Here is a 19,256-nt window from a genome sequence, read left to right as displayed (position 1 = left end):
TTCCTCTTTGTACAGGTGATTGTTTCCTCTGAAAATTTGTAGAGAGAGGCTAAATGTTTTATCAACATAAAGGAGCTTGAAGAAAGAAGTCTTAAAAATTTGCCTCAACTATTGTAGGTTGCTTAGAAATTTTCCACAGTTGAGGCATCCTTCAGATAAATCAGCTTCCCCCCACCATAGCCTCACACATGCGTTATTTTCCCCCTGTAGCCTCACTCAGTACATACTTAGCTACAGTACGTGCATACATACTCAGTACATACTCTCACTATCTTGTGTTTTTCTTAAACTCAGTGTAAAACGTTTCCTATGGGTATGTTAAATGGATAAAATTTTAATTCTGTGTGATTTTGATTTTATCTTCAACCTTTTTATTAGGAAGTTGCTAAGGATTATAACATCCTTGATTGCTAAGGATTTCAGTCTTTGAGAGCAAGGAAAATAATATCTCTCTGGTACCGTATTTCTTATCAAAGATACTAATTATAAGATCCACCATTTTATATATCACTAAGGAAAAATACTATCAATTAAACTATGAGACAGTGTTTTCATGTCACAGCTATTGTAAGAGTCATGTCAGAGAAGCTAAATGTGAAGAAAATACATTTTCAAAGGCACCTGGCTGGTTCAGTTGGTTAAGCATCCAACTCTTGATTTCAGCTCAGGTCATGATCTTATGGCCATGATATTCAGCCTGCTTAAGATTCTCTCCCTCTTTCTCACTGCCCTTCCCTGCTTGCATGCATGCATGTGCACTCTCTCTCAAAATATAAAAATAAATAAACAAATAAAACTTAATACAAATGGCTCTCAAAAACTTAAGAAATACATTCTGGAATAGATGAAATATGCTATTAATTATAGTTAAGTTATCAGTAATGGAACAGTTGATTTTTATATTGTATTAATAGTGAGTAACATTAATAGTAAAGAATTCTCATTGACATAACTTTTATATATATTTGATGTGTTATATTGGAATTAATATATCCCCTCAGTTTTATTCCTGAATTAAAATTTCTCTTTGGAGTCTACCTCATGTTTACTCTTTTTACTGCATTTCTTTCCCCTTACTTTCATTGTCTCCTACCAGGGAAATTTAATCTAAGTGAGACCCATAAGTAAGAGACACAGTCTTTTTTGACATTGTTTTAATACATGTTATTTTCCATAGGACTGCAGTAAACAAAATTATAGTATTTGTCCAATAAAAAGAGCTATAATGTACCTGCTAAAATCCCCATTTGACATTAGGGAAAAGTGTGAAATGTTTCTTCTTTAGCTTAAGGAAGACTTTTGGCATTTCCAGTTCAGAAATACCTATCTGTCTATAGATGCATACACATTCACTCTATCATAATTCACCCTTTTATAATCTACTTAACATTATGAGTACATGTTTTATTTCTATGTGTATTAAGGAAAACCTATGTCTTCTTACTTTCATTTAGAGTGGTCTCCCTGTTGCTCTTTTACTTAACTACATCTCATAACTCTTCTAAGGAGGTTATGGGTGAATAATAAAATGCCAGCTTTTAAATGTGCCACGATAGTTTTCTACAAATTATTTTGCATTTTTAATTTCTATGAGTAAAATTTAAAGGGAACTTAAGCTGTTTAAAGCTCATTGTTTCAGTTTTATCAAAATAATTCAGAGACTTTTACCTAAACTTTATCAATAACCTTGACTCTGTAAATTTTGAGGAAGCTTTTTGTATAAATTGTCTTTTAATCTGGATAGCTAATCCATTCAGCATTTATTGAGTACATACTGTGTGCTAAGCACAGTGCAAAATATTGAAGTAAAACAAAATAGAATGCTACCAACTAATCTACTTCTAGTCTAGTCTATGTCAGAGATAAAACCTTGTGCTTACCTCATAATAAGTCACACTTGTTTATATATTTATGTATAAATTTAGACGGAGTTCTTTGAGAGGAAGAATATTCCTTTTGATCTTGTAACCTGATCATTTAATTTGCATGGTGCCTTCTACGTCATATGTTCTAATCTAAAATGTTTGTCAGCCAGTAAAGCAGTCAGTAAACAAACTGTGCTGCCATGAACAGTTCAGCTAGGTTGCTTTCATTTGGAAAGTCTTATAATCGTTATAGACAAAATTTTTGCTTAGATTCTGGTAGAGGAGTTTGATAACAGTCCCCAATTTTCAAAACAAAAAGTTGATGAAAAGATCAAATTACTTGGAGAGAAGCTTTAGATTTTCAAGAGTCCTGTGTACCTGCAAACCACCAACTAGAAGCCAGAAGACTAGTCTAAATTACTAGATATATGAACATTTGGTGACTCAAACTGTGATAAGCCTCAATTTCTGCAGTCAATAAATGGTCATATATAATCTACCTTGCTAACCTCATAGATTTAAAGAGTAAATTAAATGAACATTATTATTGCTACTCCTTTAAATTTATTTGCTACTTATTGCAGGTGAGAAACTTCTTATATTTGACTTTTCAGTTGATTAAAGAAAATTTAGTACCTAGTATGGTGCCAATTGACATTACTTGGGTTGTGCAGAGTCTGCATTCCTTACTTAATGTTTTTGCTTCAGGATCTTTAATTTCAGAGAGTTAAACAAATGCATGGGTATCCAGAAAACAAAATAAAACAAATACATTTTTGTAGAAAGAAAAATGTCCCACAGAAAGACAATGAATGTTTTTTTTTCAGTGCAATTTCCTATTTAAGATAAATCTCCTAAAGTTGATTTTAATAATCTCCAATTTATTAAACATGTAGTTGACACCTTTGGTAATATATTTTTAGTAAGAGAATTTTTTGTTGTTATTTTCAGACTATTCAAAAGTTCATCTAACACAGCTGTTGGAGAAGGCTGAAGTGATTGCAGGACGGATGCTTAAATTTTCTGTTTTTTATCGTAACCAACACAAAGAATATTTTGACTATATTCGGTAAGAATAGAAATATATATATATATATATATATATATATATATATATACACACACACACATATATATATACATATATAGTGATTTTCTTGACTAAGTGCCATTCCAAGTTCTAGGCTCAGGTTTCCCTTGAGTCTAGTTCTGTGAAATACTAATTTTAGTTTCCTTTCAAAATGATTAATTATACTCTTTTATTTTCCAGAATAATTGAGTAGAAAAGTTCAGATTGTGGGATTTTTTTCACTGTACTTACATTCATTTCTGTAATCATTTGTAATATCAATTCTTGTCAATTTAAGTAGAAGGTCTTAAAGCTCAAGGGCTTAGACTGTTGACCTTTCATGTACAAACTCCTCTAAATATATATCAACTCACCTAAATATTCTCTTCTTGTAGATAGCTTTAGGATATTGGAAATGAAGGGCTGAAAGGTAACATTCATTAAATATGGTGAATCTCGCGGGATTTTCAGGCTTCTAAGTGGAGATCTCTCAGCCATTATCTTGAATTAATTATTCATGAGGACAGTCTGCTGTGTTTACTTTTGAAGTCTGGTGTTCAAGTAGTATTTTGAAGATAGCCTATATTTACCTTGGGAAGCGGTTTCTGGAAATTCAAAAGAAATCCATACTAGAGGGAGTTTTAATACTTAACAATCCTTTTGTATTTGTAGAAGAAATTTTCAGGACACTAAATGAGAGATGTAGGTTTTAAAATAAGACTAAGACTTTTAAAATGATAAATGCTATGTAGGTTCTAAACCTTTTACATAATAATCTCTATAATGTATCATTTTAAAAGCCTTGGTCTCACTTTAAACTTTAAGTTGTTAGGGATTGTATATGAAAAAAAGTTAGGAAGTTTTGTTGTTATTTATTAGCTCATACTTTTATAGTTTTCTTAAATCAAAATCATGATTTTAGATTTAAATCTGCTCCAAGCTGTGGAAAAATTCAAAGGGAATCAGAGAGAGAGGTAAATTTAGGCATCTGATTTCATCAAATGAAATACTTTGGAGTAACATGGTTTTTTTGATGCTGAAAACCATTCCTGCCTAATACTTGAATATCTTATAAACACAGAGTTTAGTTCATAATTCTTTTAGCTGGTAAATTATTTACCCTTGAGTGTATATAATTCATGGTGGATGCCATTTACCTAATTTAGAGAGTACAAACACAAATATAACACAAATTATTGTACCTGTCAGTTGTGAATGGGAATGACCATATATATTCAACAAGAAAGGTTTTCTTTAAGCATAAAATCTGAAAACAAAAATGATCTACTATTGCTATTTTCTCTAATAAGAAATACATCAATATAATATATCTTTGGTACTGTTTAAATTCTTAGAATATTGCCAATGTCTATTGTAGGTGGCCACTGGAGGTCAGTATTTCCTTGATTTTCTCTGCCCTTTGGGTGAAAACTAGCCTGTTTTCAGGTCCTTAGATACTAAAATTTACACCACCTGTTTGCAAAAATTCTTCCAAAAAGGAAAAAAAAAATGATAAAGACAACCTGGAAAAAGTCATTGTATATGTATATTCCAACCTACTGGTACAAAAGATTTATTTACTAACAAGGAATTTTCCCTTTTTGGAGTTTCCATGACAGTTTTAAAATCCATGTAAATTATATCCTGATGCAGTATATATAAATAAATATACTTCCCAAGGCATTTGGTACAGTTGTTCAACATTGCTTTCTTAAAACACTTTATTGAAAAAATAGTAGACATTAGCTTCAATGAACCTTGATTTTCTTTTTAGGTAATGAACTCTAATCAGGACCCATTTCCTTTATCACAAATCATTTAAAATGTCATCTTGTTAATCACAGTGCTTGAATAGAAATGAACCATTTACTTATCTGACTAAATGATTTCCAAGTCATTATAAATGATGAAAAAGCATTAAGTAAATTCTGACTCATGGATTGAGCTCATTTTGATCTCTTTCTCTAGAAGTAAATTCCTAAGTGAATCTTGCTTTCCCTTACCTCAGATCAAAATACCACTTTCTCTCTTACTCTTTCAAGTTCATTAGGTAGCCTCATATGTAGATAGATGTAGGGATTCCCAGTGCTTTTAGGTGCTAGATTTTATATGCCCAAAATTGATGCCTGTCACTAATACATTTCTCCTAGTCCAAGTTCTTAACTCTATATTTCTGATGCTATTTTTTTCATTAATTGAGTTTATAGATTCATGTTGGACACATACCATATTGATATTTAGTTTCTGTTAGTGAGAATGTAACAAGGGTAAGAATTTTGAGCCAGGACAAGATGGAGTGGACACCCTTCTCCCTATTTTTCCTGCTAAGTATGGCTAAAAACTCTGGACTTTGTATGTAAAAGAAACATAAGAATCTGAAAGGTGGAAGAAGACTGAAAAGTGGAGAGAAGATAAACCAGTTAGGGACCAAGGGACTCAAGGGACAACACAGTGATGAGTTCCCTTAGTTTTCTTTTTAGCTCTTATATTCCAGACCGAGTGCTAAAGAAGCCAGAAACCCCAAAATGCTGATGGGCATAAACCAAAAAACAAAACAAAAAAAAATAAAAACAAAAACTATCAAACAAAATTCAGAAAGTCTCCTTTATTAACCCAAATGACTAGGAAAGAAATAGACTTGAATACACAAAGCTTTTAGACAGTAATTGCCCTACTTCAGTCAAACACCATGGGGGATAACTGTTTTTCCATTCTCACCAGCCAAAGCCAAGTAGTGATACTTCCACCTTCTCCCACCTGCAAGGAAACACCCTCCCTCCTCTTCCATCCCCTACTGGAGTGATGTCAGAGAAAGTTGAATGGGAAACTGGGACTTATACCCCCCCACCCCCGACCAGTGGCAATGTGGTACCTCTCACCCTCCCTACTAGGGTGGTATCACAGAAGTCCTACCAGAAACCAGGACTTTTCACTGCAGCCCAGGAATAAGGTTTGCCTCTGCATATCAGTGAAGGCCATGTACAGAGCAGTACTGAGACAACTTCTCCCTCTCCCAGGTAGATTGTATTAGCAGAAGCCTCGTGAAAGCCTCTACTCTTAGTCTGCCCAGTAGTCATTTCCTTCTGTGTATCATTGAGGTTGACTGGGAATCCTAGACGTTTCTCTCCTAACAGCAATGAAGTGACACTCGTCCACTTCTTCTTCTGATACATAGCCAAAAGAGGCCTGCTGAAATAACTAGATTTAAATAAGACCCAGCGTTATAACCTAATCCTCCCGAAGTCCAAGATAAAATTGAAATCCATTGATGGTCCCAAGAATCAGGAAAATCTTAACTTGAATGAGAAAAGCTGATCAACAGACATCAATGACAAGATAACACAGATTTTAGCATTATCTGACAAGGATTTTCAAAAAGCCAACATAAAAAATTTTCAATAAGGAATGGCAAATGTACTTAAAACAAATAGAAACAACAAAGAACTAGAAGATATAAAGAACTAAATGGATATTGTAGAACTGAAAAAAAAAACCTGTAAGTAAAAACTTAGTGGATAGACTCCATAACAAAATGAAGAGGACAAAGGAAAGAATCCATAAGCTTGAAGATAGAACAATAGAAATTATCCAAACTGAATTAAGAGAAAATTGATTGAAAAAAAAAAAAAAAGAGCATAGCTTCACAGACATGTAGGACTATAGTATCTAATATCTAATACTGATGTCATTAGAGTCGAAAAGAAAGAAGGAAGAGGGTGGAGCTAAGAAAATACGCAGAGAAAAAAATAGTCGATATGTTTCCAAATTTGGCAAAGGACAGAAACCTAAAGATTAAAAAAGCTAAGTAAATCCCAAATAGGATAAACCAAAATAAATCTGTTCCAAGACACTTTATAAACTCTTGAAAATTGAAGATAAAACAAATCCTCTAAGTTGACCAGAGACAAAAAAGATACCTCATCTATAGAGGAAAAACAATTTGAATAACATCATCATTGGAAACCATGTAGACCAGAAAGAAGTGACACAATATCTCTAAGTTCTGAAAGAGGACTGTCAACCCAGAACCCTATATTTAGTGAAAATACCATTCAAGAATAAAGGGGAATCAAGACATTCTCAGATGAAGGAAAATTAAGGGGAATTTCTCACCAGCATATCTACCCTTAAAAGAATGACTAAAAGAAGTTTAGTATTTTATTTTGTTTTTAGTTTTATTTTATTTTATTAATTTATATATTTATTTTATTTTATTTTTTATTTTATTTTTTTATTCATCATGATAAGTATACTCTTTAATCCCATCCCCTGTATCTCCCATCCTCCCACCGACCTGGCCTCTGGTAACCATCAGTTGTTCTCTATAGTTACGAGTCTGTTTCTTGGTTTGTCTCTCTCTTTTGTACTTTGCTCGTTTGTTTTGTTTCTTAACTATCACATGTATGAAATCATATGTTATTTGTCTTTCTCTGATTGACTTATATCATTTAGCTTTATATTTATACTCTCTAGTTTTACTCATGTTGCACATAGAAAGATTTCATCCTTTTTTTGCTAAGTAATATTTCATTGCATACACCATCTTTTTGATCCATTCATCAGTCAACAGACACTTGAAGCTGCTTCCATACTTGGCTATTATAAATAATGCTGCAGTAAACATAGGGGTGCTTGTATCCCTTTGAATTAGGATTTTTGTATTTGGGTAAATACCCAGTAGTGAAATTCTGGAATCATAAGGTAGTTCTATTTTTAACTTTTTGAGGAATCTCCATACTGTTTTCTACATTGGCTATACTAATTTGCATTCCCACCAATAGTGTAAGAGGGTTCCTTTTTCTCCATATCCTTGCCGACATTTGTTTCTTATGTTATTGATTTTAGCCATTCTGACAGGTGTGAAGTAATATCTTATTGTAGTTTTGAGTTGCATTTTCCTGATGATGAGTGATGTTGAACGTGTTTTCATGTGTCTGTTGACCAACTGGATGCCTTCTTTAGAGAAATGTCTGTTCTTTTGCCTATTTTTAACTGGATTGTTTGGGTTTTTGGTGTTGAGTTATATAAGTTCTTTATATATTTGGATACTAACCCTTTATTGGATATGTCACTTGCAAATATCTTCTCCAATTCCATAGGTTGTCTTTTCATTTTGTTGATTGTTTCCTTCACTGTTCAGAAGCTTTTTATTTTTATGTAGTCCCAATAGTTTATTTTTGCTTTTATTTCCTCTGCCTCAGGAGACATATCTAGAAAAATGTTTCTATGGCCAATGTCAGAGAAATTACTGCCTGTGCTCTCTTTTAGAATTTTCATGATTTGTGGTCTCACAGTTAGGTCTTTATTTTGAGTTTATTTTTGTGTATAGTGTAATAAAGTGGTCCAGTTTTATTGTTTTGCATGTAGTTTCCCAGCACCATTTGTTGTAGAGACTTTTCCCCATTGGATAGTGTTCCCTCTTTTGTCAAAGATAAGATTAATCTATGTACTTGTGGGTTTACTTCTGGGGTTTCTATTCTGTTCCATTGATCTATGCATCTCTTTTTGTTCCAGTACCAAAATGTTTTCATTATTACTACTTTCTAATACAACTTTAAATCTGGAATTATGATAGCTCCAGCTTTGTTTTCCAAGACTCCTTTGGCTATTTGAGGTCTTTTGTAGTTCTATACAAATTTTAGAATTGTTTGTTCTAGTTTTACAAAAAGTGCTGTTGGTATTTTGATAGGGATTGCATTAAATTTGTAGATTGCTTTGGGTAGTATAGACATTTCAACAATTGTTCTTCTAACCCATAAGCATGGAATGTCTTTCCATTTCTTTGTGTCATCTTGAATTTTTTTCATCATTGTTTTATAGTTTTTAAAGTACAAGTCTTTCACATCTTTGGCTAAGTTTATTCCTAGATATTTTATTGCTTTTGGTGAAATTGTATATGGGATTGTTTTCTTAATTTCTCCTTCTTCTGTTTCATTATTAGTGTGTAGAAATGCAATGGATTTCTGTGCATTGATTTTGTATCCTGTGACTTTACTGAATTCATGTATCAGTTCTAGTAGGTTTTTGGTGGAGTTTTTAGGATTTTTTTTGTTTATTTATTTATTTTTTGAGAGAGAGAGAGAGCACACAGGAAGAGCAGAGAGAGAGGGCGAGAGAGAGAAAATCCCAAGTAGGCTCTACACTGTCAGTGCACTGCCAGTGCAGACACTGACAGTGCAGAGCCTGATGTGGGGCTCAAACCCATGAACCGTGAGATCATGACCTGAGCCGAAACCAGGAGTTGGACACTTAACCGACTGATCCATCCAGGTGCCTCATTTAGGGTTTCCATATATAGTATCATGTAATCTGCATATAGTAAGAGTTTACTTCTTCCTTACCAATTTGGATATTATGTTGTTTGATTGCTGTAGCTAAGACTGACTTCCAGTTCTATGTTGAATAAAAGTGATGAGAATGGACATCCTTGTCTTATTCCGGACCTTAGGGGGAAAACTTGGGTTTGATATTCTCTGTGGGTTTTTTATATAAATGTGGGCTTTTCATTTATTATGTGGCAGTGTGTTCTCTCTAAACCCACTTTGTTGAGGGTTTTTATCATTAAAGGATGTTGTTATTGTCAAATGCTTTCTCTGCATCTATTGAAATGATCAGATGGTTCTTATCTTTTCTCTTATTGATGTGACATATCATGTTGATTTTTGCATGAATATTAAACCCTTGTATCCTGGGAATAAATCCAACCTGACTGTGGCATGAACTTTTTAAATCTATTGTTGGATTTGATTTGCTGATATTTTGTTGAGGATTTTTGTCTCTATATTCCATAGAGATGTTGCCCTGTAGTTTTCTTTTTTTGTGATGTCTTTATCTGATTTTGGTATCAGGGTGATACTAGCCTTGTAGAATGAATTTGCAAGTTTTCCTTCCTCTTGTATTTTTTGGAGTAGTTTGAGAAGAATGGGTATTAACTCTTCTTCAAATGTTTGGTAGAACTTGTCTCTGAAGTTGTCTGGTCCTGGACATTTGTTTTTTGAAAGTTTTTTTGATTATCATTTTGACTTCATTGTTGGTAATAGGTCTGTTCAAATTTTCTATTTCTTCTTGCTTTAGCTTTTGTAGGTTATATGTTTCTAGGAATTTATCCATTTCTTCTAAGTTGTCCAGTTTGTTGGCATATAAGATCTTTTACAGTTGTTTGTATTTCTGTGGTGTTGGTTGTTATTTCTCCTCTTTCATTAATAATTTTGTGTGTTTGGATCCTCTCTTTTTTTAATGAGTATTGCTAGAGGTTTATCAATTTTGTTAATCTTCTCAAAGAACCACCTTCTGGTTTCGTTGATATGTTCTATTGTGTTTTTTTAGTTTCTTTTTTTTTCAATATATGAAATTTATTGTCAAATTGGTTTCCATACAACACCCAGTGCTCATCTCAAAAGGTGTCCTCCTCAATACCCATCACGCTCCCTCCCCACCCTCCCACCCCGCATCAACCCTCAGTTTGTTCTCACTTTTTAAGAGTTTTTTATGCTTTGGCTCTCTCCCACTCTAACCTCTTTTTTTTTTTTTTTTCCTTCCCGTCACCCATGGGTTTCTGTTAAGTGTCTCAGGATCCATGTAACAGTGAAAACATGTGGTATCTGTCTTTCTCTGTATGGCTTATTTCACTTAGCATCACACTCTCCAGTTCCATCCACGTGGCTACAAAAGGCCATATTTCATTTTTTCTCATTGCCACGTAGTACTCCATTGTGTATATAAACCACAGTTTCTTTATCCATTCATCAGTTGATGGATATTTAGGCTCTTTCCATAATTTGGCTATTGTTGAGAGTGCTGCTATAAACATTGGGGTACAAGTGCCCCTATGCATCAGCACTCCTGTGTGCCTTGGGTAAATTCCTAGCAGTGCTATTGCTGGGTCATAGGGTAGGTCTATTTTTAATTTTTTGAGGAACCTCCACACTGCTTTCCAGAGTGGCTGCACCAGTTTGCATTCCCACCAACAGTGCAAGAGGATTCCCATTTCTCAACATCCTCGCCAGCATCTGTAGTCTCCTGATTTGTTCATTTTGGCCACTCTGACTGGCATGAGGTGATATCTGAGTGTGGTTTTGATTTGTAATTCCCTGATGAGGAACGACATTGAGCATCTTTTCATGTGCCTGTTGGCCATCCGGATGTCTTCTTTAGACAAGTGTCTATTCATGTTTTCTGCCCATTTCTTCACTGGGTTATTTGTTTTTCGGGTGTGAAGTTTGGTGAGCTCTTTATAGATTTTGGATACTAGCCCTTTGTCCGATATGTCATTTGCAAATGTCATTTCCCATTCCGTTGGTTGCCTTTTAGTTTTGTTGGTTGTTTGCTGTGCAGAAGCTTTTTATCTTCATAAGGTCTCAGTAGTTCATTTTTGCTTTTAATTCCTTGCCTTTGGGGATGTGTCAAGTAAGAAATTGCTACGGCTGAGGTCAGAGAGGTCTTTTCCTGCTTTCTCCTCTAGTGTTTTGTTGGTTTCCTGTCTCACATTCAGGTCCTTTATCCATTTTGAGTTTATTTTTGTGAATGGTGTGAGAAAGTGGTCTAGTTGCAACCTTCTGCATGTTGCTGTCCAGTTCTCTCAGTACCATTTGTTAAAGAGACTGTCTTTTTTCTATTGGATGTTCTTTCCTGCTTTGTCAAAGATTACTTGGCCATACGTTTGTGGGTCTAGTTCTGGGGTTTCTATCCTATTCCATTGGTCTATGTGTCTGTTTTTGTGCCAATACCATGCTGTCTTGATGATGACAGCTTTGTAGTAGAGGCTAAAGTCTGGGATTGTGATGCCTCCTGCTTTGGTCTTCTTCAAAATTACCTTGGCTATTTGGGGCCTTTTGTGGTTCCACATGAATTTTAGAATTGCTTGTTCTAGTTTCAAGAAGAATGCTGGTGCAATTTTGATTGGGATTGCATTGAGTGTGTAGATAGCTTTGGGTAGTATTGACATTTTGACAATATTTATTCTTCCAATCCATGAGCATGGAATGTCTTTCCATTTCTTCATATCTTCTTCAATTACCTTCATAAGCTTTCTGTAGTTTTCAGCATACAGATCTTTTACATCTTTGGTTAGATTTATTCCTAGGTATTTTATGCTTCTTGGTGCAATTGTGAATGGGATCAGTTTCTTTATTTGTCTTTCTGTTCCTTCATTGTTAGTGTATAAGAATGCAACTGATTTCTGTACATTGGTTTTGTATCCTGAAACTTTGCTGAATTCATGTATCAGTTCTAGCAGACTTTTGGTGGAGTCTATCGGATTTTCCATGTATAATAACATGTCATCTGCAAAAAGCAAAAGCTTGACTTCATCTTTGCCAATTTGGATGCCTTTGATTTCCTTTTGTTGTCTGATTGCTGATGCTAGCACTTCCAACATTATGTTAAACAATAGCAGTGAGAGTGGACATCCCTGTCGTGTTCCCGATCTCAGGGAAAAAGCTCTCAGTTTTTCCCCATTGAGGATGATATTTATTAGCTGTGGGCTTTTCAAAAATGGCTTTTATGATGTTTAAGTATGTTCCTTCTATCCAGACTTTCTCGAGGGTTTTTATTCAGAAAGGTGCTGACTTTTGTCATATCCCTTCTCTGAATCGATTGACAGGATCATATGGTTCTTATCTTTTCTTTTATTAATGTGATCTATCACGTTGATTGATTTGCGAATGTTGAACCAGCCCTGCATCCCAGGAAGGAAGCCCATTTGATCATGGTGAATAATTCTTTTTATATGCTGTTGAATTCGATTTGCTAGTACTTATTGAGAATTTTTACATCCATATTCATCGGGGATATTGGCCTGTAGTTCTCTTTTTCTACTGGGTCTCTGTCTGGTTTAGGAATCAAAGTAATACTGGCTTCATAGAATGAGTCTGGAAGTTTTCCTTCCCTTTTTATTTTTTGGAATAGCTTGAGAAGGATAGGTATTATCTCTGCTTTAAACGTCTGGTAGAACTCCCCTGGGAAGCCATCTGGTCCTGGACTCTTATTTGTTGGGAGATTTTTGATAACCGATTCAATTTCTTCGCTGGTTATGCGTCTGTTCAAGCTTTCTACTTCTTCCTGATTTAGGAAGTGTGTGGGTACTTAGGAAGTTGTCCATTTCTTCCAGGTTGTCCAGTTTGTTGGCATACAATTTTTCATAGTATTCCCTGATAATTGCTTGTATCTCTGAGGGATTGGTTGTAATAATTCCATTTTCATTCATGATTTTATCTATTAGGGTCATCTCCCTTTTCTTTTTGAGAAGCCTGGCTAGAGGTTTATCAATTTTTTTTATTTTTTCAAAAAACCAACTCTTGGTTTCGTTGATCTGCTCTACAGTTTTTTTAGATTCTATATTGTTTATTTCTGCTCTGATCTTTATTATTTCTCTTCTTCTGCTGGGTTTAAGCTGTCTTTGATGTTCTGCTTCTATTTCCTTTAGGTGTGCTGTTAGATTTTGTATTTGGGATTTTTCTTGTGTTTGAGATAGGCCTGGATTGCAATGTATTTTCCTCTCAGGACTGCCTTTGCTGTATCCCAAAGCGTTTGGATTGTTGTATTTTCATTTTCGTTTGTTTCCATATATTTGTTAATTTCTTCTCTAATTGCCTGGTTGACCCACTCATTTGTTAGTAGGGTGTTCTTTAACCTCCATGCTTTTGGAGGTTTTCCAGACTTTTTCCTGTGGTTGATTTCAAGCTTCATAGCATTGTGGTCTGAAAGTGTGCATGGTATGATTTCAATTCTTGTATACTTATGAAGGGCTGTTTTATGACCCAGTATGTGATCTATCTTGGAGAATGTTCCATGTGCACTCGAGAAGAAAGTATATTCTGTTGCTTTGGGATGCAGAGTTCTAAATATATCTGTCCAGTCCATGTGATCCAATGTATCATTCAGGGCCCTTGTTTCTTTATTGACCGTGTGTCTAGATGATCTATCCATTTCTGTAAGTGGGGTGGTAAAGTCCCTGCAATTACCACATTCTTATCAATAAGGTTGCTTATGTTTGTGAGTAATTGTTTTATATATTTGGGGGCTCCCATAATCGGCGCATAGACATTTATAATTGTTAGATGGATAGACCCTGTAATTATTATATAATGCCCTTCTTCATCTCTTGTTACAGCCTTTAATTGAAAGTCTAGTTTGTCTGATATAAGTTTTGCTACTCCAGCTTTCTTTTGACTTCCAGTGGCATGATAAATAGTTCTCCATCCCCTCACTCTCAATCTGAAGGTGTCCTCAGATCTAAAATGAGTCTTGTAGACAGCAAATAGATGAGTCTTGTTTTTTTACCCATTCTGATACCCTATGTCTTTTGGTTGGCGCATTTAGTCCATTCACATTCAGTGTTATTATAGAAAGATATGGGTTTAGAGTCATTGTGATGTCTGTATGTTTTATGTTTGTAGCGATGTCCCTGGTACTTTGTCTCACAGGAACCCCCTTAGGATCTCTTGTAGGGCTGGTTTAGTGGTGACGGATTCCTTCAGTTTTTGTTTGTTTGGGAAGACCTTTATCTCTCCTTCTATTCTAAATGACAGACTTGCTGGATAAAGGATTCTCGGCTGCATATTTTTCCTGTTCATCACATTGAAGATCTCCTGCCATTCCTTTCAGGCCTGCCAAGTTTCAGTAGAGAGATCGGTCACGAGTCTTATAGGTCTCCCTTTATATGTTAGAGCATGTTTATCCCTTGCTGCTTTCAGAATTTTCTCTTTATCCTTGTATTTTGCCAGTTTCACTATGATATGTCATGCAGAAGATGGATTCAAGTTACGTCTGAAGGGAGTTCTCTGTGCCTCTTGGATTTCAATGCCTTTTTCCTTCCCCAGATCAGGGAAGTTCTCAGCTATGATTTCTTCAAGCACACCTTCAGCACCTTTCCCTCTCTCTTCCTCCTCTGGAATACCAATTATGTGTATATTATTTCTCTTTAGTGCATCACTTAGTTCTCTAATTTTCCCCTCATAATCCTGGATTTTTTTATCTCTTTTTCTCAGCTTCCTCTTTTTCCATAATTGTATCTTCTAGTTCACCTATTCTCTCCTCTGCCTCTTCAATCCGAGCCGTGGTTATTTCCATTTTGTTTTGCATTTCGTTTAAAGCACTTTTCAGCTCCTCGCGACTGTTCCTTAGTCCCTTGATCTCTGTAGCAAGAGATTCTCTGCTGTCCTCTATACTATTTTCAAGCCCAGCGATTAATTTTATGACTATTATTCTAAATTCACTTTCTGTTTATTTTGTTTAAATCCTTTTTGATCAGTTCGTTAGCTGTTGTTATTTCCTGGAAATTCTTTTGAGGGGAATTCTTCTGTTTGGTCATTTTGGATAGCCCCTGGAGTGGTGCGGAACTGCAGGGCACTTCCCCTGTTCTGTCTTGAATAACTCGCGTTGGTGGGTGGGGCCGCAGTCAGGCCTGATGTCTGCCCCCAGCCCACCGTTGGGGCCCCAGTCAGACTGGTGTGTACCTTCTGTTCCCCTCTCCATTCACTGTGGTGTGGCGTGGCCAGTCTGGGCTACTTGCACACTGCCAGGCTTGTGGTGCTGGGGATCTGGCATATTAGCTGAGGTGGATAGGCAAGGTGCACGGGGGTGGGAGGGGCAGTCTCAGCTCACTTCTTAGGTGATCGCTTCAGGAGGGGCCCTGTGGCAGTGGGAGGGAGTCAGACCCGCTGCAGGAGGTGTGGCTCCGCAGAAGCACAGTGTTGGGTGTTTGCACGGTACAAGCAAGTTCCCTGGCAGGAACTGGTTCCCTTTGGGATTTTGGCTGGGGTATGGGCGAGGGGCATGGCACTGGCCAGCGCCTTTGTTCCCCGCCAAACTGAGCTCTGTCATCCTGGGGCTCAGCAACTCTCCCTCCTGTTGTCCTCCAGCCTTCCCGCTCTCCGAGCAGAGCTGTTAACTTAATAACCTTCCAGATGTTAAGTCCCGCTTGCTGTCTGAACACACTCCCTCCGGCCCCTCTGCTTTTGCAAGCCAGACGCGGGGTCTCTGCTTGGCCGGCAGGCTGCCACTCCGCCCCGGCTCCCTTCGCCAGTCCATGTAGCACACCGCCTCTCTGCCCTTCCTACCCTCTTCCGTGGGCCTCTCGTCTGCACTTGGCTCCAGAGACTCTGTTCTGCTAGTCTTCTGGTGGTTTTCTGGGTTATTTAGGCAGGTATAGGTGGAATCTAAGTGATCAGCAGGATGCGGTGAGCCCAGAGTCCTCCTACGCTGCCATCTTCCCCAGGTCCTCCTGTTTTTTTAGTTTCTATATCATTTATTTCTACTCTAATCCTATTTGCTCGGTTTGATTTTTGTTTGTTCTCCTTTTTCTAGCTCATTTTGGTTGTAAAGTAAGATTGTGTCAGATTTTTTTCTTGATTCTTGAGATAAGCCTGTATTGCTATAAACTTTCCTTAGAACTTCTTGTTGCACTCCAAAGATTTTGGACCATTGTAGTTTTTTTAAGTTTTTGAAAAAGGAAGAAAATGATAATAGAAGGAATTTTTGGAACATCAGGAGGAAAGGAAGAACAGTAAGAATAAAAATATGGGGTTCAATTGGAATATCGTACATCATTTATTTTTCTAGTGTCTTCTAATATGTGACAGACAGTTTCTTGGTCTTACTTTGAATCTCATTTTTAATAAGCTTCCTTGGTAGCAGCCTTTGAGACTCATTGCTGTACTATAGTTAGGGGAGATCTTGAGCACACCTCACTGACCCAAAGGCTACCCTACAACTCAGCAATAGCACTACTAGGAATTTATCCAAAGGATACAGGAGTGATGATTCATAGGGACACATGTAACCCCAATGTTTACAGCAGTGCTTTCAACAATAGCCAAATTATGGACAGAACCTAAATGTCCATCAACTGATGAATAGATAAAGAAGATGTGGTTTATATATACAATGGAATACTACTTGGCAATGAGAAAGAATGAAATCTTGCCATTTGCAGCAACATGGATGGAATTGGAGGCTATTATTCAAAGTGAAGTCAGTCAGAGAAAGACAGATATCATATGTTTTCACTCATATGTGGAACTTGAGAAACTTAACTAAAGACCATGGGGGAAGGGAAGGGGAAAAATAGTTACAAACAGAGAGGGAGGGAGGCAAACCATAAGAGACTCTTAAATACAGAGAACAAACTAAGGGTTCATGGGGAGGGGGATGGAGGAGAGGGGAAAATGGGCGATGGGCATTGAGGAGGGCCCTTGTTGGGATGAGCACTGGGTGTTGTATGTAAGCGATGAATCATAGGAATCTGCCCCCAAAACCAAGAGCACACTGTATACACTGTATGTTAGCCAACTGGACAACAAATTACATTTAAAAAAAAAATAGAAAGCAAAAAGAACAAAAAAAAAAAAAAAGAAGAAGAATGCTGACTGGGAACCTTCTCATGCCTGCATAGTAGGTTGTAATTTTCATCCCAAGTCTTGCTGGTTAAGGGCCCAACAAGAAAGAGAAGGGACATTTAGTAAGAGTTCTGGAGAAAATTTGACAAAAGCGCCATTCACAAAGGTATAGGCAGGGTGAAGGCAACAATAAGGAATGCTAAAGCAAACAAGAACTATCAAGAATTGAAAAGTTTTACTATTCTTGAGAAGGGGAATAGAGTACACCTGATAGGAGAAATAGAGACATGTGGTACAGGTGAATCCAGCCACACCAGAACCACAAGGTTCTGAAGAATGGAGAAAGTAGAAGACGACACATTCAAGGTTTTACTCCCTCCTCTCCCAGATATGCTGGTGCCCCCACTGGCAGAACTGAAATGGAAGGGACCAAGGAACAAGGAGGAACTGGATGATAGAGTCCCAGCTCACAGTGGAAGGCAAGAAGGATGGAGAATAGAACTGGGGGAATGGTAAAGGAGGAATAACCAGCTCTGTTGTAAGAAAAACACAAGAGAGAGGACCTAATTAGCAAACAGTACCCTGGGGGAAAAAAACCTAAAAAACAAAATAAAACACTTTTGTGCCAATATACATGGACAGTACTCAGGACTAAATTTCTGGCATACTTTAAAGAAACATTCAGTATATTTAACTAACCAATACTGTTAGTCTAGTTTTCTCTTCAAAAAGCCACTTCTAAAACCCAGTAGGTATATAATGGATGTGATTTCAGTTGTAAGATTTCTAATTCCAGTTCAGTTTTTCTGGCCAGGAAATTTATTATAGAAAGACCTCCAAGGTTTGTGGAAGAACATCCTAGCATTAAAGTACATAAAAGTTAAGTAGGTCAAAAGATGGATTCTCCTTGCTCTGATAGTAGGATGATCAGACTTTTAGGCCAACCACCAATAAGATCTGCATATAAATTAATAGCTTTACTACTATTATACCAAGAAATGATCATTTCTTTTCCCTTGCAGAGAACATCATGGGAATGCTATGCAGCCATCTGTCAAGGATAACAGTGGTAGCCATGGCTCTCCTATCAGTGGAAAATTAGAAGGCATCTTCTTCAGCTGCAGCACTGAATTCAATACTGGGAAGCCACCCCAGGATTCACCTTACGGAAGATACAGGTTTGAGATTGCAGCAGAAAAACTTTTTAACCCCAATACTAACTTATACTTTGGGGACTTCTACTGTATGTACACTGCTTATCATTATGTGATTCTTGTTATTGCCCCTGTGGGATCACCAGGAGATGAATTTTGTAAGCAGCGCCTTCCTCAGCTAAATTCCAAGGATAATAAATTTTTGACCTGCACAGAAGAAGATGGGGTGCTGGTTTACCACCATGCCCAGGATGTCATTTTAGAAGTCATTTACACTGATCCTGTGGATCTTTCTCTGGGCACTGTAGCAGAAATCACTGGTCATCAGCTCATGAGTTTGTCTACTGCAAATGCAAAGAAAGATCCCAGCTGCAAAACCTGTAATATCAGTGTTGGACGTTAATGCCCACTTTTCTTATTCTTACTCAGTCCCTTTTCTTCCCTTAGGAGCATTGATCCTCTGTTGTCCATTCTCATCACCAGATGTTTTCCACTGAAGCATGCACATGCCGCTATCACCAAAAGCAAAGTGCCATTTTTCAAATTTCATTCAGAGCCGTTCTAGTGTTTCCTATTCCCTGACCTTCCCATTACTTTCAGTGATGAAAGTTCTCCTCTGACACTTTATTGCCTAGATGCTGCAATGTTTTTATTTTTCCTTTATGCCAAACATAACAAGACAATTATATAAATGCTTTAGCAAAATACAAAATAACAGCTTATAAATGGTGTTTAAATATGCATTCATTTTAATCTACTGAACAAATATTGGGATAACTCCAAACTGCATGAAAGGGTGTAATTGCAGCATGAGTTAAATCTTGAAGCCTAG

At 36.6% G+C, this 19,256-nt stretch overlaps 1 protein-coding gene across 4 annotated transcripts in view; it reads left to right on the top strand.

Moving 5' to 3' along the window:
• The window catches only part of PHYHIPL (phytanoyl-CoA 2-hydroxylase interacting protein like), a 93,281-nt gene extending 74,293 nt beyond the window's left edge, over positions 1–18,988 (top strand). For all 4 annotated transcript variants that reach the window (XM_060642751.3, XM_060642753.3, XM_060642752.3 and 1 more), the window contains 2 exons: positions 2,817–2,934; positions 18,293–18,988. In XM_060642751.3, the coding sequence (XP_060498734.1) occupies positions 2,817–2,934; positions 18,293–18,827 (653 nt within the window). In that variant the 3' untranslated portion in view covers positions 18,828–18,988. The remainder of the gene's footprint in view (positions 1–2,816; positions 2,935–18,292) is intronic.
• Positions 18,989–19,256: the final 268 nt, after the last annotated feature.

Source organism: Panthera onca, chromosome D2, assembly GCF_046562875.1.
Source record: "Panthera onca isolate mPanOnc1 chromosome D2, mPanOnc1 haplotype 2, whole genome shotgun sequence".
NCBI classification, from domain to species: domain Eukaryota; kingdom Metazoa; phylum Chordata; class Mammalia; order Carnivora; family Felidae; genus Panthera; species Panthera onca.
The sequence above is the reverse complement of the archived record's forward strand: the minus strand, read 5'-3'. Positions and strand labels throughout refer to the sequence as shown.